General features: G+C 38.3%; 1 protein-coding gene across 11 annotated transcripts in view; it reads left to right on the top strand.

Annotated features, from left to right (window-relative positions):
• Positions 1-19,738, top strand: part of anks1b (ankyrin repeat and sterile alpha motif domain containing 1B) — an 870,400-nt gene that overhangs the window by 120,991 nt on the left and 729,671 nt on the right. For 8 of the 11 annotated variants that reach the window (XM_063072522.1, XM_063072520.1, XM_063072519.1 and 5 more), the window contains one exon: positions 51-86. The exons of 2 other annotated variants lie outside the window; for them this stretch is intronic. In XM_063072522.1, coding sequence (XP_062928592.1) covers positions 51-86 — 36 coding nt within the window. Of the gene's footprint in view, positions 1-50; positions 87-19,738 lie in introns of those variants that run through there. One more of the 11 variants, XM_063072516.1, reaches the window with a different exon arrangement.

Raw genomic sequence — 19,738 nt, 5'->3', positions numbered from 1 at the left:
ATCGTTGTTTATAGCTTTACATTTATTTCGTTTCATCTTCTGCCTTCCAGGAAGCGGCTTCTGCATTCCAAACTGTCACCCACAAGGTAAGAAACCTTCAAATGTGGACATTAACAAAATGCTAATTTGGCACTGCAACTGCTCGCCTATTTTAATCATTTCAACCTCATTCTCTGAAGAGATTAATCTATTATTTACTGCTCCTGCTTGCATTGAAATGTTTTAATTGTAACATGGCTCTCGCAGTCTTTTTAACTACATCTTATTGATTTCATCCTATTCTGTTCTTACGTCGGCAACCATTCTTTGAACAGATTGTAATCTCTGAAATTCCTGACTGTTTTATCCAGAACTCTTTGTGTTTAAACCCTGCAAGCAATTTTCTGCCCAGCAACATTGGTTAAGCTATGAAAAACATAGAAAGTTTGAGATGGAGCTAATTCGTCTCTTCTTGTCCCTTTTGACTTGGCTACTGCCTTGAATACAATTGATGCTACCTTCCTGCACAAATACCTTGTCACCAGTAGGTGGGAACTTGTCAGTTGGTTGCTTTTTTATCTGTTACCAAGTTCAGTAAACTGCTAGCAAAGGTTTTCCTCTCTGCTCCTGTACTTTTGTTTATGTTACCCCCAAAATCTATCTATTTGCTACTTAACCAACATGCTCAAAATGCTGGAGGAACTCAGCAGGCCAGGCAGCATCTATGGAAAATTGTAAACAGTCGACGTTTCGGGCCAAGCTCCTCCATCAAAACTGAAACGTCGACTGTTTACACTTTTCCATGGATGCCGCTTGACCTGCTGAGTTCCTCCAGCATTTTGTGTGTGTTGCTTAGATTTCCAGCATCTGCAAATTTTCTCTTGTTTGTGATTGGACTATTTTCTACTTGCTGTTTTTCTTGTACATGCCATTACTCAACAATATTAGAAATGATGTACATTTGACAGATAAAGCTAATCTCTAAGATTTTTATCTTTCAATTTCAACTTGTGTCATGACCACATCCAACTCTACTTCACCATCATTTTTCTCTAGTCTATTGGAACTCTGCAGTCTACCTGAATTCTATTTGTCCATTATCTGCCTGCTTGCTGACCTATTTTAGAATGTGTTGGTTCTTGTCTTTAAATTCTTTTGTGGTTTCACTGCTTTCTCCTTCAGTCCCATTTTGTTTTGAGATGCCTATGCTCTTTCAGGTTGGATCTCTTGTTAATCACTTCACCACTGCTAGAGGTCCCATCACCTGTCAAAGTTTCAAGCTGTTGATTTCCTTCTAACCTGATTACTTCTACTGCTCCGCTAACATGCATGCATCTTAGAAGCCATCTCCTTGATCAACCTTGTATCATTTGCTGAGATATTCCTTTATGCAGCTCAGTGTCACATTCATTTGATAGTGGATTTGAAAAGTCTTTGGAAGTTTTATGCTACATTAAAAAATTCAGCAATATGTATGTGAATAGTTCATAATGATGGGAATCTCTTTATTATCATTGATAGCATAAATATTAAGGTAGCTTTCTCAATGAATTCTTCCTTTGATATTGTGCTGCTTACATTGGCAATTCACAAATCTAAACAATTACTTGTAATTCTGCTTTTTGAACTTTTATAACTTTTCTGTACCCTAGTCTTCACAAGATAAAGATCACTATTTTTTAATCTTCCAACTGTAACTATTTAATTTTTCTGTTCAAATTTGAAAAGATGGAATTTGAAATTCAATATATTCTTCATTGATCAGGCACATTTACCTAGGAATGATACAGTAATTTCAAACTTTAACCTTATGTATCAATGAATATTTTGTTGCAGCCACTTCCATTCACATCTACAAACTACACTGCCTATAGTTTTCACTAATTGGATTGACTGAACAAGTTTATCTGAAGTTAAGCTTCAGGAGAAGGGCAGCATTACATTTTGCATTTCTAAGTTGTAAAATATCAGGAGCTGGTGGAGCAGTCCCAGAGATCATAAGACCATAAGATATAGGAACAGAATTAGGCCATTTGGTCCAATGAGTCTGCTCCACCACTTCATCATGGCTCATCCATTTTCCCTCTCACCCGCAATCTCCTGCCTCCCCCCCATCACTTCATGCCCTAACAAATCAAGAATCTTATCAATTTCTGCCTTAAATATACATAAAGACGTAGCCTCTGCAGCTGCCTGTGGCAACAAATTCCACAGATTCAGCTTTCTCTGGCTAAAGAAATTCCTCCTCATCTCCATTCTAAAAGGACAGCCTTCTATTCAGACGCAGTGTCTACTGGTCTTAGAGTATCCCACTATAGGAAACATCCTCTCCACATCCACTCTATTAAGGCACCATTTGAAAGGTTCCATTTAGTCAGCCCTCATCCTTCTGAATTCTAGTGAATACAGGTCCAGAGCCATCAAACACACTTCATATGACAAGCCATTCAATCCTGGAATTATTTTTGTGAACTTCCTTTGAACCCTCTCCAGTTTCGGCCTGTCCCTTCTAAGATAATGGGCCCAAAACTGCTCACAGTACTCCAGGTGAGGCCTCACCAGAGCTTTATAAAGTCTCAACATTAGATCCTTGCTTTTATGGTATATTCTAGTCCTCTTGAAATGAATGCTAACATCTTATTTGCCTTCCTCACCACAGACTCAACCTGCAAATTAACTCTAAGGGAATATGGCACAAGGACTCCTTTTTACCTCAGATTTTTGTATTTTCTTTCCATTTATAAAATAGTCAATCCCTTCATCTACCATAATGCATAATTATTCACTGCATTCCATCTGTCACTTCTTTGCCCATTCTCCTAATCTGTCTAAGTCCTCTGTAGCCTCTCTACTTCCTCAAACCTACCTGCCCCTTCACTTATCTTCATATCGTCTGCAAACTTTGCAACAAAGCCATCAATTCCATCACCCAAATCATTGAGCTGTAGCATAGAAGGAATCAGTTCCAACACAGACCCCTGTGGAACACCACTAGTCACTGGCAGCCAATCAGAAGTGGTTCCATTTATTCCCACTCTTTGCCTTTTCACAATCAGCCTCTGCTTTATCCATGCTAGAATCTTTCCTGTAATACCAGGGGCTCACAGCTTGCTAAGCAGCCTCACGTGTAGCACCTTGTCAAAGGCCTTCTGAAAATCCAAGTACACAACATCAACTGATTCTCCTTCGTCTATACTGCTCGTCATCTCTTCAAAGAGTTCTAACAGATTTGTCAGGCAAATCTTCAGCCTCCTCTTTCAGAACCCTGGAGTGTATTCCATCTGGTCCAGGTGACTTACCTACCTTAAGACCTTTCAGTTTCCACAAACTTCACACACTTCATGTCCCCTGACACCTGGAACTTCTACCATACTGCTAGTGACTTCCACAGTGATGACTAATGCAAAATGCTTATTCAGTTCGTCCCCATTGCTACCTCTCCAGCATCGTTTTCTAGCAGTTGGATAACCACTCTCGCCTCTCTTTTATACTTTATATATCTGAAAAACCTTTTGGTATCCTCTTTAATATTATTGGCTAGATAGGAGTGGAGGGCATGCTTAAGCCTATAGAGGTGGCGCGTAGAGGTTTTGCTGGCTGCTTGGCATGCAGAACTTGGTCTCTCCATGGCATGGTGTGGGCTGCAAAGAAAAGAGCCATCAGGACAATCACAGAGGCTGCTGAGCGAGCCTCCAGATGACTATGGATCAAGAGATGTGACTCGTGGACCAGTGCTGCTGAGACACAAGCCACGGCCTGATCAACCCTGGTTGGGTCACTTAGGCAACAATGTCAGATGTTGAAAGACCCAAAAACATCTGATGACCCCATATTACATCACTGATGATTTGTTCCAGCGCATCCTAGGATGTACAGTATCTCAGCATCATAGCACTGGGGAAGCTTCCCTGAGTGAATGAAAAATTAAAATTCTGGAAAGGGCACCTTAGCAAATAGGAACTTCTTTATTGGAGAAAAGTTACAGTGCTTAAAATTGTTCTCATTCTATTACTCAAAATCAATAAAAGTTCTGTTTTTTCTTTTCTAAATCAAAATTAGAAGCATTCAAAGATACTGATAAGAAATTTGCATTCTATTGGAGAGTAAATTCAGTGTGTGAGTTGCTTGAACATATCTTAGAAATAATGGATGTTATTCAGTTGAAAGATTGTGTTTCAGATAATTTATCCCAAGTAATTCAACCTTGAGCACATGTCCTGTTGCAATTAAAACAAATTATAGTGAAATCAGTAAATTACAGATTCTTCAGGGAATGGCATCAGCTGTTTTATTTTGCAGGTGTTTTTAATTTCAAAATGAAGATAATTATTTTGAGTAATCTTGGCAAACCAGAATCAGAGCCTAATCAGCTGTAACTATGCTGAGGGTTCATCTAAACAACAGAGTTCAGCTCTGTTCAATCTTGTTTCATTGCAATCCACTCTTACTTGCAGTATAATTTTCAGAATTAACCATATGTCTCAATTCCACACAAAAGCTTCAAGACAGGATAACAACTTGCAAAAACTGTAAAAGGCAAGCCTTTGAATGAATAGGAACTTTTTTTCCATTTATTCCATTTTTTTTCAAAAATCTGGACATTGCCAGCATTTATCATCTGTCCCAAATTGCCTTGGAGAAGGTGGTAGTCAGCAGAGCTTCGAACCATTGCAGTTTAAATTGCGAAAGTATTCCCATGGTAGTGTTAGTTCCAGAATTTGGATCCGGTGATGCTGAAGGACTACTGATATATTTCCAAGTCAAAATGGTGTTTCACATGGAGGGGAACCTGTAGATGGTACCCCTACTCTTCCTTGGTGGTAGAGGTTATGAGTTTTGTACGACTGATGTAGGTGAATAACCAGACTGCATTTCATACATGTTACGTACTGCAGGCACCTTTTGCTGGTGATGGAGGGAAGAAACACTCAGGATGGTAGATGGCATGCAGTTAAGCAGGATTGGATGTGGTCGAACTTTCTGACAGTTGTTGGAGCTGCATTCATCCAGGCAGGTGGAGAGTATTCCATAACACTCGTGACCTGTGTCTTGTAGTAGCAAAAAAGGCTTTGTAGTGTTAGGCAGTGAGTCACTCACCAGAAGATACGCAACCTCTTTCAGCCATTGCAACTTTGGGGATCATCTACATGAGTTTTTGGTCAATGGTGATCCTCGGGGTCTTGCTGTTAGTGGTGACAATGCTATTGGATGTCAAGTGTTGATAGCTGGACTCTTCCATAATGGACTCGGTCATTATTTGACTCTTTTGTGGTGCATATGTTGCAATTATTCAGCTGGAATATTGTGTAAGGCTGACTAATTTATTAAATGAAGAAATACCGAATTGAATCAATCAAATCATACCGGACAACAGTTTTTTATCGAAAGTGTTGTTTCCTCAGATTTTTTTTAATTTATGATAGACTGCTTGAAGCTGAACACAAATATAATTTCACATGATTTGTCTCACGTAGAAATCTGGAGAAACAAGAAATTAAGTTTTATTGAATATAATGCGTTTAATTGCATAAGAGTACTGATGCTTTGCAACAGTTCAACGAAGCTAAAAATGTTTTGTGAGTGATTTTCATTTGTGTTCAGTGCCTGAGGCTTCTTGCCTAAGTGTCCAACAGTAATCAGCCAGCTTTGATGGATTCCAGTTGACCTGATACTGTTCCTCCATGACCGTAATGTCCTGGTGAAATCTTTCACCATGCTCGTCAATGACAGTACCAAGATTGGCAGGGAAGAAGTCTAAATGGGAATACAGAAAATGAATCTGTTGTGTATGTGGCCGGGTTACACATCGGGGCTATAAATAAAAACACTGGAGATGGGAGCTAAGTTAACAGGATTCTTTACTGACTGAAACCGAACTGAACACACACGTACAGATCAATACGCTCCTAAATGCGCATGCTCAATATGCGCCTAATTGCGCATTCATTGACGTGTTCCTACAACATAAAATAGTCCCTTATTATAATGTGGGCTATATAGTACACTCCTCCCCTTTTATTTTAATAGCGTATCAGCTTTTTTTTTACTGGGGCACTATGCTAAACAAATATGTTTACTCCTAACATACAACTGCCTACCATTTGTTTACTTAGTAACTTAATATCAAATTATAACAAAGTTACGTAATATCAAATTATAACAGGCCTCTTGTTTACTTTCGGTCTAAGACCCATTTATAACTCAAGTCTCTGGGGGGGGGGGCGACTCTGCCCACTGTGCCCTACTTCTCCAGATGATGATTATGTACCAGTGGTAATGGAAGAAACAAGTGAAGCTGTAGCAAAATTTCGCAAGAGGTGTGATGCATTTTTTGTCGCTTTGGTTTCCAAAAGAAGTGGTTGGTGATCTGCTGTCTCTGCTAGTTACTCAAAAGTCGGGCAATCCAATGACTCACAGAAGGATCAGTACTTTACCAGTAATCTTTCACCGCTTGAAGAAGCAGTTGATCGAAATCCTGTTGTTCATTCCATTGTTCTTAAGCTGCTGTTAAAATACAGTTTTGCTGATATTAAGGAATACCTGCAGTGCTATCTGTCTGAAGTTTAAAAAAAAAACAAATCTTGGTCAAGAAAATGAGACTGAACTCTATGCACTCTTTCTGAATTGTCTGGAGGATTCTATGTATGAAAAATCCTAGTTGTGCACAGTGCAAGAAAAGATTGTTTACCTGGCTCAAGATTATTCCTTCAGATGCACATTCAGCACAAGTGTGAAAATAAGGCATTCGTCAATCTTGCGAGACCATGGATTTGAGCCTGGAAAGTCTTCACTCTCCAGGGCGCAGGCCTGGGCAAGGTTTTATGGAAGACTGGCAGTCGCCCATGCTGCAAGTCTCCCCTCTCCACGACACCGATGTTGTCCAAGGGAAGGGCAAGGGTCGATACAGCTTGGCACCAGTGCCCACAGTGTGAAAATACAACAATAGAAACCTTACAGTTTGTTGCCAGAATTCACTTCTGTTTTAATGCTGCTTACCAACTTCTTTGTGCAAAACAAGATACATTGGCTGAGGATTCAAAATATGTATGTGCAAAAGAAACTTTCCTGCAAAGGATTAAGTGTGTGATTCTCAATGGAGGAAACGATTGGTTCAAGATTTACCTTGTGCGAAAGCTGTTCTGTTTTGAATGGAATTGATTTTGTCCAAGAGCTTTCAAAAGGAATGACCAATTTTCTTTCTTTTCAAATCTTTTTCTTATTATTATCCAAAATTTACAAGAGTACATCGAAGTAAGCAACGCTTACAATGTCTCAAGAAAAAAAACATTATTATAAAGATTGAAAATATTTTGGTAATTTAAAAAAAAGAGGAAAAAAACCCTACTAAGCAAGAAAAAAGTGAGGGGAAAAAACCCCATTAGGTGTTCAACCCCGGAGCCAAGCGTCATACAAAAATCTTCTAAAGATAAACATCAAACCACCAGCAAGAAAAAAAAGTGTACCAAAGATTTACGATTAGATCGTGGAGGAAATCTATCAATTAACTCAAATGATGATAACGAGCAAATGAACCCCATCTTTTCTCAAAATCAGACATAGGTTTAAAGGTTCGACTTCTAATTTTCTCCAAACTAAGACATAGCATCACTTGAGAGAATCATTGTGAAAAAGCAGGAGCTGATGTATCCTTCCACTTCAACAAAATGACCCTCCGAGCTATCAATGTAACAAATGCAATAACATGTTGGTCAGACAAAGAGATACCACGGATATTTTGAGGAATTATTCCAAAAAGCACAGTTAATTTGTGAGGTTGTAAATTAATTTTAAGTGCTTTAGAAATTGTTGTAAAACTGACTTCCAGGACTGTTCCAGTATAGAACAAGACCAAAACGTGTGTCAGTGTAGCTGTCTCAGTTTTACATCTATCACAATAACTATCAACATTAGGGAATATTTTAGACAATCTCTCATTCGTCAAATGGTAACGATGTACAATTTTAAATTGAATCAGTGAATGAACAGCACAGATCGAAGAGGAGTTAACCAGCTTCAGAATCCACATCCAATTCTCCGTCATAAAAGTCAAGTTAAGTTCCTTTTCCCAGTTTTGTTTAATTTTAAATAAAGGACGCTTATCCCATTGTAATAGTAACTTATAAATTCTTCCACTGGAACCCTTCATCAAAGGGTTCATACTCGTAATAGTATCGAACAGGTCAGCATCCAATATGTAAGGAAAATTACTTAAATATTTTTGTAAGAAATATCTAACTTGAAGGTATTGTAAAAAGTGTGAGTAAGAAAGAGAATATTTATCAACTAACTGTTCAAAAGACATCAGTCTATCTTCTTTAAGTAAAAGAATTAATACCTTTATTTTTCCAAAATAAAAAAATTGGATCACTCAAAGAAGGCTTAAAAAAGTAATTTCGATAAATTAAACTACTAAGATTAAAAAACATTGCGGAACTAGAGCCAAGTTTGTAAAGAATGCTTAATCACAGGTTATAAATTTAAGTTAGCAACCTCAGGTAATTGTATAGGTAAAGCAGCGCCCAATAACGAGGTTAAATAAAACTGTTTCACAGCTTTCAATTCCAAGTCTACCCAAATTGGCCGATCATTCTTATCAACCCAATGTAACCAAAAGGACATGTATCGCACATTAACAGCCCAGTAATACATTCTTAAGTTAGGCAAAGCGAGACCTCCATCCTTTTTCTACTTTTGTAAGTGACATTTACTAATTCTTAGTCTTTTATTATTCCAAATAAAAGATAAAATAATAGCATCAATCCGATCAAAAAACTTCTTAGTCAAGAAAACAGGGATATTCTGAAATAAATATAAAAATTTTGGTTAAATCATCATTTTGACTATGTGGATGTGACCAATAAGTGAAAATGTAAATGGATTCCATCTACTAAATAAATACTTCATAGAATCTACCAAGGGAGCAAAATTAGCTTTATAAAGATCCTTATAGTTTTTAGTGATTATAGCACCTAAATATCTAAAAGAATCCGTGACTTTGAAAGGAGTATTATCATATATAGAAACAGACTCATTTAAAGGAAACAGTTCACTTTTACTAAAATTTATTTTATGTCCTGAAAAATCTCCAAATTCATTAAATAATTTTAGCAAGGCAGGAATAGATTCCTCGGGATTGGATATATAAACCAATAAATCGTCAGCATAAAGAGAAATCTTATGAATGGTTTCATTTACAAAAATCCCATAAATATCTTTAGCAAGGGGTTCTAATATTAAATTAAATAACAGGACTTAATGGACAACCTTGTCTTGTCCCCCGTGAAAGCTGAAAAAAAGGAGACCTACAGTTATTAGTAATAACAGTAGCAATAGGAGTTTTGTATATCATTCTAATCCAATTATTAAAATTAACACCAAAGCCAAATTTCTCTAAAACATTAAATAAATATTTCCATTCCACTCGATCAAACGCTTTTTCAGCATCCAAAGAGATGATACGTTGTGGAGTTTTAGAAGAGGATGAATATATAATGTTAAATAATTTCCAAACATTTGAAAAAGAATAACGACCCTTTATAAAACCTGTTTGGTCTTTAAAAATAATTTTACCCAAAATATTCTCCAACCGATTGGCCATTATCTTTGACAGAATCTTAGCATCGACATTCAATAATGAAATAGGTCTATATGAGGCACAGATATAGAATCATATCTGATTCTGTATGATGTCAAATAGGTCTATATGACATCCTACTAAAGAAGTAGGATCTTTATCTTTTTTAAGAATTAAAGAAATAGAAGCCTCATAAAAAGTAGAGGGTAAACCACCTTTCACAAAAGAATCCTCAAACATTTCCAACATATACGGAGAAAGCAATTTTCCAAATTTTTTTATAAAATTCTGCAGGATAGCCATCAAGTCCAGGGGCCATACCAGACTGCATTGTAGAAATAGCTTTATGAATTTCGGCTTCAGTAATTTGACATCAAGAGTTTTTTGATCCTCAACAGAAATTTTAGAAAAGCAATCATTCGTAAGAAAGCATTCATTTTAGAAGAATCTACTGGACATTAAGATTTATAAAGTTCAGTATGAAAATCTTGAAAAATCTTATTAATTTCTTCATATTCCCAAGCCAGTGTACCATCTTTCCTACAGAATTTCAAAATTTGCCTTTTGGCTCTAGCCGTTTTTAATTGAGATGCAAGCAGTTTATTATTTTTATCTCCTAGCATATAAAATTCTCGAATATTTTTTATAAACACGTGAAAAGAAAGAATATTCTCTACTATCACGGTGTAGATATCTCCATAATTCAATCAATCCAAAATCAGTTAAAAAGGAGTTAATAAGTGACGCAGAGTGATTTGGAAGTTGCTGATTGGTTGAGCTCTTGTCAATCAAAGGATTTAAACAACAGTTAAAATCCCCACCCATTATCAACATATATTCATTTAAATCAGGCAGTAAAGCAAATACCTTTTTTAAAAAAGAAGGATCATCTAAGTTAGGACCATACAAATTGATTTTAAAAGTCTTTTTTCGTTTGATAGGATGATTCCAACCACGTACATTCCAACTTATTACATTAACCCCTTTAACTACCATACTATAATTTTATTCTACTTTACAGATGCGCAGAGCACATACCAATACGGGATGATCAAAAGTGCTGGTGATGAAGAATACAACCACATAGAAAATACTCATGCTCCAGAAGCACCCAATGGGAAAAAGCCCCTAACTCTAACCCCACCTCCCTCCCCTCACAGCCCGAAAGAAAGCAAGCTCCCTATGATAGAATACAAAGCCAGGGACTGCGCTGTCTGTACACAAAAGAAATGTAAAAAGATTCTCTCTCCCTCCCCCTAGTTAAAAAAAGAAAAACCCACTGACCTTGTAAGAAGAGCAACAAAGTCTCAACAAAAGAAAGTGTTTACATTCCAGCATCTACAAACTATCCCATGTTTATATTTACTCTTTTTTTTAAGCAAGAAAGAACCAAAATAGTGTTATCTCTTACAAAGAAAAACCAGCGCCATTTTTAAACTCAACATTAAATCCCTCAAAAAAAGCTTTAAATTCGGTTATATGGCGATATAATAAAGCAGAAAAAAAGTTAATAGCATATTTAACCCAACTAAGTTTTCAAAAATACCAACTAATAATATTATATGTATTTGAACCCTCCCCTAAATATATATATAAAAAGAAGCCCCACTAGTAGGAAAAACTACCAATTAATTAAGAAAGAAACAAAAAAAATCAAACCAGATATTAGGTTAAAGGAACAAGTCCCTTTATCTTCTTTTTCTCAGTCGAATGTCCAAATAACCATTTAAACAGTGATACTTGAACCATAGACCTTCTTTCAAAAAAAAGCAATAATATGCAATAATGAACAAATCTCCTTATCTTCTTTTAATAGTCTCTCAATGAAATATCCAAGTAACCTTCATAAATCTTCTTTCTGAAATGCCAATAATATACAGATAACCAAACAATCTTCTGACAGTTCATTCGGCAACGGCTGCAAGTATAGTTAGAACGAACTCCAGTGCAGCTTTTGGATCAAAAAATGTACGAGGAGGAGAATTAGGAGGTAATTCTTGTCGGGTAACGTAAGGAAGGAAACAGTTTCTTATCATATGCCTGTTTCGTTAGCAGAGCAAATCTTGATCTTTGTTCCATTACCTCCTTTGGATAATCCTCATAAAAATGGAGCTCAGAATCCTTAAATCTAAAAACTCTCTGTTTTCTTGCCTGTCGCATTATTTGATCTTTAATTTTAAAGTGATGAAAACAAACCAAAACAGACCTTGGTTTATTTGGATCTTTAGATTTCAAAGTAAAAGCTCTGTGTGCTCTTTCTATAGTAGGCGGCTGTGATAATATGGTAGGAAATAAGGTATGAAAAAGCTTACCAAAGTAAGCAGTTAAATCTCCATCTTCAGCTCCTTCTTGCAGCCCAATAATTTGTATATACCTTCGGTGAGACCTAGTTTCCAGGTCTATAATCTTATTTTGATATCTTTCCAAACGAGTTGTAGCTTCAAACAATTTTTGCTTAGTTGTCTTCAATTCCTCTTCACGTGTAATAACTTGAGTTTCCAGGTCTTTAAGTTTTCCCAGAAATGACTTCATTTCATTACTATTCTTTTCCAGTTGGTCTTTAATCAACCAATTCTGATCTTTAATTGAATTCAGTGTCCGAACCATATCTTCAGCCCATGGTGGCATTTCATCAGATCTTTCCTTTTGTATCTTTCCTTTCCCAGTACCTTTATCACTAGGTTCAGACAAGTTCTTCCCACTCCTTGCTCCTCATAGACATAGACATATTGTTCCCCCTTAAGAATTAGCAAATAAAAATTTTAAATTTGAAGTTTAAACTAGGGGGAAAGAACAGAACTAAGAGCAGCACAAAAACTGCTGCTACTCCATTTACAGACAGGCGCAGTCCGGGATGACCAATTTTCCTGCATCTTTCCAAAGGAAATTGTTCAGGAGAAGACGGAGATGCTGGTCTTTTCGGAGATTTAAGCTTATTGAGAGTTTGCAGATCTTCCATTATCTGTTCATCTGTTAACAAGTAATTTAACTGCGCAGGTGCAGGTTTTTGTCTTTTGTCTGTAATTGGAACAGGGTCATTAGGTCTCCTCCTTAGATTCCTAGTCATTATTGGCTTTACCTCCATAGAATCTCCTGTCAGTTCCACCATTAGTCTCTCATTCTCAATCATCTTTTTCTCTTATTCTAACTCAATCTTTTTTCTTCAAATTCCTATACTGCTGCTTTCTTCTCTTTAATATAATTCCTTTCCACTTGTTCTGTCTCCAGTTGCAGAAAAAGCTTTGCATTTCGTATTCTTTCCTTGTATTGTTGACCTAGTTTCTTCATCCTTTTCTGATACTCCTGCTGTAACTGTCTTTTGAGAGATGTCAATTCTCCCGGTACATCTGCTCTTTTACTTCCAGGTAGTCTTCATCATCCTGCTTTTTGGTAATAGCTGTCTCCCTTGCATCCTCTGTATCTTCATCCGAGTTGTGGCCACGGATACTGCGTTCATCCTCATCGTCGATGCTGTCTAGCTCCTCCTCATCGTTGTAATAGTCGACAATGGGTGAGAGGAGAGCTGCGGACATCTTCCCCGCCAAGCTGCCTGCCTTCGTTGACACATCTAGTGCCTTGATGGTGTGCCAACTGGATTTTCCTGAGCCATTCACATCCCAGCAACGGTGGTCCTCCCTTTTTCAGTACATAGAGGATCAGTTGCTGTGTTTTACCTCCATGGGTCACTGTCACTTTAATTTTGCCTTTAGGACCCACTTTCTGTCCTGTATAAGTCTTTAGCAGTAGTTTAGTTTGGTTCAGAGGTATGTGCGAAAACAGTTGTTTGTAGTCATGTACAGAGATCACTGTTAAAGCTAAGCCTGTATCCAATTCCATTTTCAGTCTCACACCCGCCACTTGTGGAGTGATCCATATTACTCCCATATTACTCTTCGATCATCTTTCACGCAGTGAAGTTGCAGACAAGACAATTCACTTTTGTCAGATTCGTTTTCATCAGAACTGCCTTCTTTCATTTTGTGTGCCTTGTTATATTTTCCTTTCTGGGGTTTCTTGTTTCTCTGTATTTTGACTTTTTTCTGCTGTTTACTAGCTTTGCATACTCTGCCAGTGTGGCCCAGTTTGCCACAGTTTCTGCATTCTTTGTCTTTAAACCAACAGTCATCTGGGTCATGTGACCTGTTCCCACAATGGTAACATTTCCTTCCTTCATTTCTGTTCAGTGACATTTTATTTGTAGCATATTCCAGAGATTTATGTTGTATCTCGGAAGCACCTCGTGCCCCTGTTTCCATTGATATTGCAGTGTTCAGCACCTTCTCTAATGTAAGGTCTTTTTCACCCAGGAGCTTCTTCACAGTACATGCCACACACTAACCTGTCCCTCAATGCGTCCGATAGACCAGCTCCAAATTGACAATGTTTGGATAATTTGCACAATTCAGCACAATATTCAGAAATGCTTTCAGTTTTGCTCTGATTCTGATTGTGAAATTTAAATCTTTCAGCAATGACCAGCAGTTTGGGGTTTAAATGCTATTGGAGAGTGTCTACTATTTGCTTGAATGTTTTGTCAGCTGGCTTTTCAGGGATTAACAAACTCCTAAACAGGCTGTATGTTTTTGCTCCCATAATACTAAGTAAGACACTGGCTTTCTTTTCATCATTAACATTGTTAGCATCACAATATAACTCCACTCTTTCAATGTAAATTGCCCAGTCTTCAATGCCACTATCAAATGCTGTAATGGTTCCAATCATCACCATCTTTGTTATGTTAGTTAAGGCCTGTTCTCCCCTTATTTTCCTTTTTGACTCGTGTGTCCTTTTTGCTGGTGCCACGAGCGCACTCCATCTAGATGTGTGTGTCGCTTCTTTTTATCTCCCTTCTGGGGCAGGCAGACCGTCAGTCCCTGGGGTCACACCGGCTGTGGTCTCGGCTGTGTCTCTTGGTCTCCTGGCGTTCCCAACCTGTGGCTGTACTTCCATTTCCTTTCGGACTTGCGGCCTCATTCTGCCTTGGCTCGTACCTTGTGTTCTTCTTCCGAGTGTCGTTATCAATTAAAACACGGCATTCCAATATGATGTAGGTTCATTAACCTCATTGCCAATTTGTTGTGCATGTGGCAGGGTTACACAACAAAGCTATAAATAAAAACGCTGGAGATGGGAGCTAAGTTAACAGGGTTCTTTACTACTGAATCTGAACTGAACACACACGTACAGATCAATACACACCTAATAGCGCATGCTCAATGTGCACCTAATAGTGCATTCAACAACGTGTTACTACAACATAAAGTAGTCCCTTATTATAATGTAGGCTGTACGGTACAGAATCTTTAGTGACATGTTGCACTTCGTGGTTTTGTACGCTTGAAGCATGTTGTCAACCTAGCTGCATATAGTTTGGTGCTCTGTAGTTGCTAAGAAGATTTTCAACAACATCCCTTTGAGGACTTTGTTTTTGCCTGCATGGTGGTTGGTGGCGGGCTAATGTTTTTGCTGAGGCAGGTGGGGAGGGGGAGAGGAGGGTTGATGCTTTGCTGCTGCTTGTGCGTGGGAGGAGGGCTTTGGGGTAATTATGTTTTTTCTGGAAGTTTTCTTCTGTTTAATGGATGCCTGTGAAGAGTTAGAATTTCAGGTTTTATACTGTATTAAATGGAACTATTGAATATCCTTGAATGTCTTCCATGCGATTTAGATTATGAAGACACGTAGTCCTCTTTTATTGTCCCTTTTTAAATCTTTTTATTAAATAAGTATACAAAAAGGTAAGCCATATAGACACTAATACATTGTTAGAATATAATAAAATTACAGAAGATATTAATACAAAAAAAATACTACAAACAATGTAATTTAAACATAACATACCAAGGTAACATAATAGTATACTAATTTTATATATATATCAATAGAGAAAAAGAAAAAAACCCCCAAAAAAAAACCCACCGTGCAACTAACTAAAAGCAAAGCATATTGTCATTTAGTAATACATGCATTAAGAAATGTTACAATATTTCCTCTGGTGTGATATCACAAAACACAGGACAAACCAAGACTGAAAAAACTGACAAAACCACATAATTATAACATATAGTTACAACAGTGCAACAATACCATAACTTGATGAAGAAGTTCATGAGCACAGTAAAAGTTCAGGTCTCTCAAAAGTCCCACATCTCACGCAGACAGGAGAAGGAAGAACTCTCCCTGCCATGCCGACCATAGTCCGACTCTGAGTCATCCGAAAACTTTGAGCTCTGATCAGCTGTCCGACACAGAGTACTGAGCGCCATCTCTGTCCGAACGATTCGACCTCAACCTTGGTCGCCAACAGCAGGCAAAGCCGGGGATTTTGAGGCCTACCCTCCGAAAGATTCCCGACCACGCAGTAGCGACAGCAGCGAACGAGCGTTTCAGAAATTTTTCCAGATGTTCCTCTGTGCTTTCATGTCCCTCTCCATCAAATCAGAATTGTCCACGGCCCCTATTTAACAGATACAATATCATTTTTCACTGGAGGGCTGCGCACGCGCAGGTGTGCTGCTCTCTCTCCTCCGGCCTAATTTTCTCTAGTCCCACTAGAAGTTCTTCGAGTTGCCTGTCATTGACATGTTTGATTTGTGGACCAACAAAAATGCCTTGCTTAATCTTGGCATCAGTTATTCTAACTTGAATTATGAATTGAAATACCAAAGATAGGTGATTTTTTAAAAAAAATGGTGTGTGATAGGGAAATCTCATGTCGATTTTCACGATCAGCAGCCCAAAATCCATAAGATACATCCAAACGTATTCAGGAAGCAAAATCGTTGTTGTCCAGTGTTGTCAGATAGTATGTCCATTCCTGACTTTACAGTGGAAGGTCATTGATGAAGAATGGTTGGGGCTGCAAACCTAGAGATGCAAAATGCTGTAAGCATTCAGCGAGTCAGCATTCATAGAAAGAGAAACAGAGTTAACAGTTCAGGTTGAACGTCATTTGTCAGAAATGGGCTAAGGCAAAAGAGACAGATGGAATAGAATGAGAACTTCAGAGAATGGAATGAAACTTCGTCAAGTTCATTCATAATAGGTAATGGTGAAATAGTAATTGAAAATGACAAAAACAGCAGATGCAAAAAATCTGAATCAAATAGGACAAATGCGCCTGCTGAGTAGGAGTTATCTTCCTTTTTTTAAAGAAAGGGGCTTCCCTTCCTCCACCATCAACTCTGCTCTCAAACGCATCTGCTCTTACCCCATCCTCCAGCAAACCAAGTAGGGATAGGGTTCCCCTCGTCCTCACCTACCTCCCCACCAGCCTCTGGGTCCAACATATAATTCTCCGTAACTTCTGCCACCTCCAACAGGATCCCACCACCAAGCACATCTTTCCCTCCCCCTCCCTCTGCTTTCCGCAGGGATCGCTCCCTATGCAACTCCCTTGTCCATTCGCCCCCCCCCCCCATTCCTCCCCACCGATCTCCCTTCTGGCACTTATCCTTCTAAGCGGAACAAGTGCTACACATGCCCTTACACTTCCTCTCTCACCACCATTCAGGTCCCCAGACAGTCCTTCCAGGTGAGGTGACACTTTACCTGTGAGTCAGCTGGTGTGATATACTGTGTCCGGTGCTCCTGGTGTGGCCTTCTATATATTGGTGAGACCTGACACAGACTGGGAGACTGTTTCGCTGAACACCTATGCTCCGTCCGCCATAGAAAGCAGGATCTCCCTGTGGCCACCCATTTTAAATCCATGTCCCATTCCCATTCTGGTATGTCAATCCATGGCCTCCTCTATGGTAAAGATGAAGCCACACTCAGGTTGGAGAAACAACACCTTATATTCCGTCTGGGTAACCTCCAACCTGATGGCATGAATATTGACTTCTCTAACTTCCGCTAATGCCCCACCTCCCCCTCGTACCCCATCAGTTATTTATTTTTATTCCCCCTTTTTTTCTTCTCTCTCTGTCCCTCTCACAATCACTCCTTGCCTGCTCTCCATCTTTCTTTGGGCTCCCCTCCCCCTTTCTTTCTCCCTAGGCCTTCTGTCACATGATCCTCCCCCTTCTCCAACTCTGTATCCATTTCGCCAATCAGCTTTCCAACTCTTAGCTTCTTCCCTCCCCTTCCTGTCTTCTCCTATCATTTTGGATCTCCCCCTGCCCCTCCCACTTTCAAATCTCTTACTATCTCTTCTTTCAGTTAGTCCTGACGAAGGGGCTCGGCCGGAAACGTCGACTGTACTTCTTCCTATAGATGCTGCCCGGCCTGCTGCGTTCCACTAGCATTTTGTGTGTGTTGCTTGAATTTCCAGCATCTGCAGATTTTCTCCTGTTTGCTGAGTATTGCCTGTATTTTCTAATTTTGGTTCAGATCCCACTTACAGAATCTGTAGTATTTCAAACCTTGGAATAGATCAGCTTTGTTGCTGTTATTCAAGATTCAAGATAGCTTAATGTCATTTCCAGTACTCAAGCGTAAAGCAAAATGAAAAAATTGTTATCCCAGATCTAATGCAGCACAACAAAATACAATAAGATAGAGAACACAATGATAAAAACATTACAAAAATAGAAATACATAAGAAGGCTTATATACATTGATTGTACGTCCATCAAGTGACACTAGGCACAAGAGAGTGCATAAGGTGACCTTGACAGCAAATAATATAGTAGAGGTGTTGTGGGGTGGGGGGGTGGTTAGTGGGTGGAGATGTTGATCAGCCTTACTACTTGGGGAAAGTAATGATATAATATAGTGCTCCTCATCCCATGAAGACTATTTCAATCATAAAACCAGCTGCGCTCCTGTGAGTTTTGTATTTTAAATTGTAATGGAGTTTTATGCTTTTAATTTAGTTCTTAAATCATAATTTGCAAAGGTCAGGCACTTTCTACATTTTAAGTCTGCAAGTTGTCCAGGCCTGATTCTTGGGAGGGACCATCATAAGTCTCTTAAGACCACACTGTGCTAGAAGGAATATTTACAAAATTTATGTTTTAAGAAAAAGTAGGATTGAAAACGTAGGATGTTTTTTCCAGTATGTTTGGTTACGAATATATCATTTAAGATTTCTCCCACAACTAATTGTCGTGGCTCTGTTTGCCAGAGTTACGTGATGAAGTCCTGAAACCTCAGCTCTGACAATTGGGAAAAGTGCTTACTCTGTAGGAGTATTTTTCAACAGGGAACATATGCACAAATTCTTTTCGACCATAGCATTTCGAAGTGTTACCTGGTGCTGTTCTGTCATTGAAGCTTGTAGAATGTATCAAAAGTCTTAATACTGCAATGCATATTCAGCAGATTTTTAGATCAATTGTTAGTTTATTGTGATATTACAAGTAGCGTAGGTCCTTATCTGGAAGGCCACCACCTTGTTCATTTTTTATGGAGAGGAATAAAAACAATATCAAATATAATGGAGCCAGTTAAAGTCAAAGTAAAATTTATTTCCGAGGTATTTATTATCAAATCATGTTTGCAATCACAAGTTTTAAGGCAATTACTGAACCTAATTAGCATTGCTGAATGGTCTAACATTGTGTTACTATTCCATTTTTTCTCATTGTTACTCATAGTAATTTTTACGTATTGCACTGAACTGCTGCCACAAAAACAACACATTTCAGAACCTGTTAGTGAAAATAAGCCTGAATCTGAACCCTCAGATGTTCTAACTGCATCATTTACAATAAAATAGATTCTGCCTGAAATGTTGATTTTTTTTAATTACTCATTTTCATAGCTGCTGCCTGACCTGCTGAGTACTTCCAGCATTTTGTGTGTGTTGCTTTGGATTTCCAGCTTCTGCAGATTTTGTGTTTGTGTTCTACATTTTTAACACCCAATTGGACAAAATGTTTGGTAGCAATATTGTGAGCTACAGAACTTTCTGAATTTCATTGACTAGACTTTCTTTAGAAAGCTCTATATATGTCTTGAAAGAATAATTATGACACAATGTGAACTCCTATATGCAGCTCGTTCTCTCAAGACAGCTGAAAGTGCACATTAATAATTTTCCAGTTTCTGACAGTAGTCTCTACCATTGTGACAGATGGAAAATGTCAGATTTATTGAATAAACTGTTCTGGCTCATGGTAATAAATTGTGAGCCATATATACAACTTGATCTATTACAGGGCTGAACTTAGTGATTGGTTTGATGAGGCCTGGAGTCAATGTGTGAGAATAATGTTCAGCCCCCACTTCTGAAGGTCGCAA

Source organism: Mobula hypostoma, chromosome 20 (assembly GCF_963921235.1).
Source record: "Mobula hypostoma chromosome 20, sMobHyp1.1, whole genome shotgun sequence".
In the NCBI taxonomy this organism is placed as follows: domain Eukaryota; kingdom Metazoa; phylum Chordata; class Chondrichthyes; order Myliobatiformes; family Myliobatidae; genus Mobula; species Mobula hypostoma.
The sequence above is the reverse complement of the archived record's forward strand: the minus strand, read 5'-3'. Positions and strand labels throughout refer to the sequence as shown.